Source organism: Nothoprocta perdicaria, unplaced genomic scaffold (assembly GCF_003342845.1).
Source record: "Nothoprocta perdicaria isolate Ctin4 unplaced genomic scaffold, notPer1 scaffold_499, whole genome shotgun sequence".
Lineage (NCBI taxonomy): Eukaryota > Metazoa > Chordata > Aves > Tinamiformes > Tinamidae > Nothoprocta > Nothoprocta perdicaria.
Window position 1 is genome coordinate 7,527 of NW_020455753.1, and position 2,589 is coordinate 10,115.

Consider the following 2,589-nt stretch of genomic DNA (forward strand, 5'->3'; position numbering starts at 1 on the left):
CGTCGGCCGCCTCCGCCGCCCGCTCCGCCGCCTTCGGCTCCCACAGGCTGCTGTGCCGGCTGCGCCGGGACACTCAGCCATGGAGCGACCCCCCGCCCGGGGGGTGTGTCCCCCCGCGGGGTCCCTCCCGCGGTGCCCCCCGGCCCACCTGGCCTGCAGGATGCCCTGGTAGAAGTCGAGCTGGCGCATGAAGCCCGGGTTGGGCACGACGCCGGGGCGGCAGCGCCGCACGTGCCGCAGCGCCCGCTCCAGGGGCCAGCCGAACTCCTTCATGGCGTAGGCCAGCACCGTGGCCGCCGAGCGGCTCAGCCCCATGCGGCAGTGCACCAGCACGCGGCCGCGCCGGGCCCTGCCGTGGCCGTCAGCCCTTCTAGGCTCCCAGTGGCTCCCRCTGTCCCCAGCGTTCCCAGTGCCCTTGGATCCCTGGAGCTCCCAGTGTCCCCAGGGAGCCCAATCCCAGTGTTCCCAGTGTGCTCCCAGTGTCCCCAGCCCCCACTGGAGACCCAGGTCCCCAGTGTCCCCAAACACTCTGTCCCCCCACATTCCCTTAGGCTCTCGCCCCCAGTGCTCCCGTGCTCCTTGCACCCCGTCCCCCAGTGCCCTCCCGCCTCCCCAGTCTGCCCCATACACCCACCGGTGCCCCCAAGCGCTGCCCCCCTGTGCCAGGCTGCGACCCTCRTGTCACCCGCCACCCCCTGCCCCGTCACCTCCATCCGCGCCCCCCGCCGCGCCCGGCCCCACTGACCGCACGTCGGAGAGGAAGTGGAAGGTGTCGTTCCAGTGGGGCAGGAGCTGCGCCGTGTCCTCGTCGTACACCCGCACGTTCATGTAGGTGAACAGCGCGGGGAAGAAGTTGTCGATCTCCCGCGCCACGTTGAGGATGTGGGTGACCCTGACGATAACGGGGCGCGTGGGCAGCAGGATCGTGGTGGCGCCCGGTGGGGAACGCCGTGAAGAAGCGGGGCCCCGTGAGCCCTGCTGGGTGCCCCGTGCTGCACCCTGTCATGTCCCATGCCTTCACTGCAGGTGCCAAGGGGGCCCTGCAAGCCCTCATGCCCATTCCTTGGCTGGTTCCCCCTCTATGCACTTCTAGGTCACCTCACTAGCACCCCCTAAGCCAAACGTGTCCTTGCTCCATGATGGCCCCAGGCTCACCTAGCTCATGACAGCCCCATGCCCATCCCGCTGGAAGCCCCATCACACCAGCGTGCCCACCAAGCCAGCTCCAGCACGATATCCSCAAGCCCATCCAACCGGATGCCCACTGATGTTCTCATGCCCTCCCAGGTGGGACCCATGAACCTCCATCCCCACCCAGCTGGCACCCATGGCGCTCCCACTGTCTCCCGGTTGGGTGACACATGACRCCCCATGCCGACACAACCAAACGGCCACGACAGCCCCACACCCTCCCAGCTGAGCACCCCGCGACACCCCCAGGCCCACCAGCCTGGGCACGGCTCCTGCTCACTGGTTCTGCTGCAGCTCCTCCAGGTTGGCCGCGTTCCATTCGGAGCCCTGGGCGGGCAAAAAAGCGGGTGACGCGAKGGCCACGGGCACTGCCCCCGGCCCCCTGTTGTGTGCCCCCGTGCCCACCAGGTAGAGGTGCGGGAAGATGCGGGAGGGCCGGTCCATCTGCGCCAGCACCAGCAGCATCTCGTTGTCGATGAAGTCCTTGTGCTGGGCCAGGCTGTGCCCCGTGCGCCGCTCCAGCTCCGTCCGCACCTGGGGGGCGGCCGCGGCGCCGCGTGAGCCCCGCGGGGAGCCGGGGGCGCCGGGGGGGGGCTCCGCCTCGCAGCACCCACCTCCTTGGAGGTGACGCTCTCCAGGTCCGCCGCGGCCATGACGTCCCGCAGCAGCGCCCGCACCGCCCGCTCCGTCAGCTCCGGCGCCGCCGGCCTGCGCGCCGCCGCCCGTCAGGGGCCGCGAGCCCCGCCCCCTGGACAAGCCCCGCCCCGGACACACCCACCGGGCCCCACCCTCCCCGCAAGCCCCGCCTCTTTCCCCCAGCCCCTCCCCTTTGCTCCGCTCCGCAGCCAAGGAGCTCCCGGCAGAGCCGATTGGCCGGCGGCTGGCAGGGCGTGGCCCGGGGGCGGGGCGTACCCGGGCGGGGGCGAGCTGGGCCGCACGGACTCCAGGTCGGCCATGGCCAGCCACTCGTTGATGCAGCTCTGCTCCGAGGTGACGTTCGCCGCGTAGTGGGCGGCCCAGGCCAGCGCTTGGCCGCCGGGGATGTGGCCGCCGCGCGCCGCCTCGCCGCAGGCCCGGTGCAGCTCCTGCAGCACTGCCCTGCGTGGCAAGCACCCGACGGCATGGGCATCCACCACCGCGGGCAACCGAGACCTTGGGCACCCACCACCACGGGCACCCAAGACCATGGGCACCACCACTAGCATCCCCCACCACAGGCACCCAAGACCTTGGGCATCYACCACCATGGGCACCCAAGACCTTGGGCATCCACCGCCATGGGCACCCACCACCAGGAGCAACCAGGACCATGGGAACCACCACCACCACTATGGGCATCCACTACCATGGGCACCCGAGACCATGGGCACCACCACGGGCAACCAAGACATTGGGCAT

At 71.0% G+C, this 2,589-nt stretch overlaps 1 protein-coding gene across 1 annotated transcript in view; it reads right to left on the bottom strand.

Annotated features, from left to right (window-relative positions):
* SSH3 (slingshot protein phosphatase 3) overlaps positions 1-2,589 on the bottom strand; it is a 6,351-nt gene that overhangs the window by 1,501 nt on the left and 2,261 nt on the right. Inside the window, exons 3-8 of the mRNA XM_026047384.1 lie at positions 2,104-2,289; positions 1,806-1,899; positions 1,597-1,725; positions 1,472-1,518; positions 746-892; positions 149-349 (exon numbers count right to left, since the gene is read on the bottom strand). Coding sequence (XP_025903169.1) covers positions 149-349; positions 746-892; positions 1,472-1,518; positions 1,597-1,725; positions 1,806-1,899; positions 2,104-2,289 — 804 coding nt within the window. The remainder of the gene's footprint in view (positions 1-148; positions 350-745; positions 893-1,471; positions 1,519-1,596; positions 1,726-1,805; positions 1,900-2,103; positions 2,290-2,589) is intronic.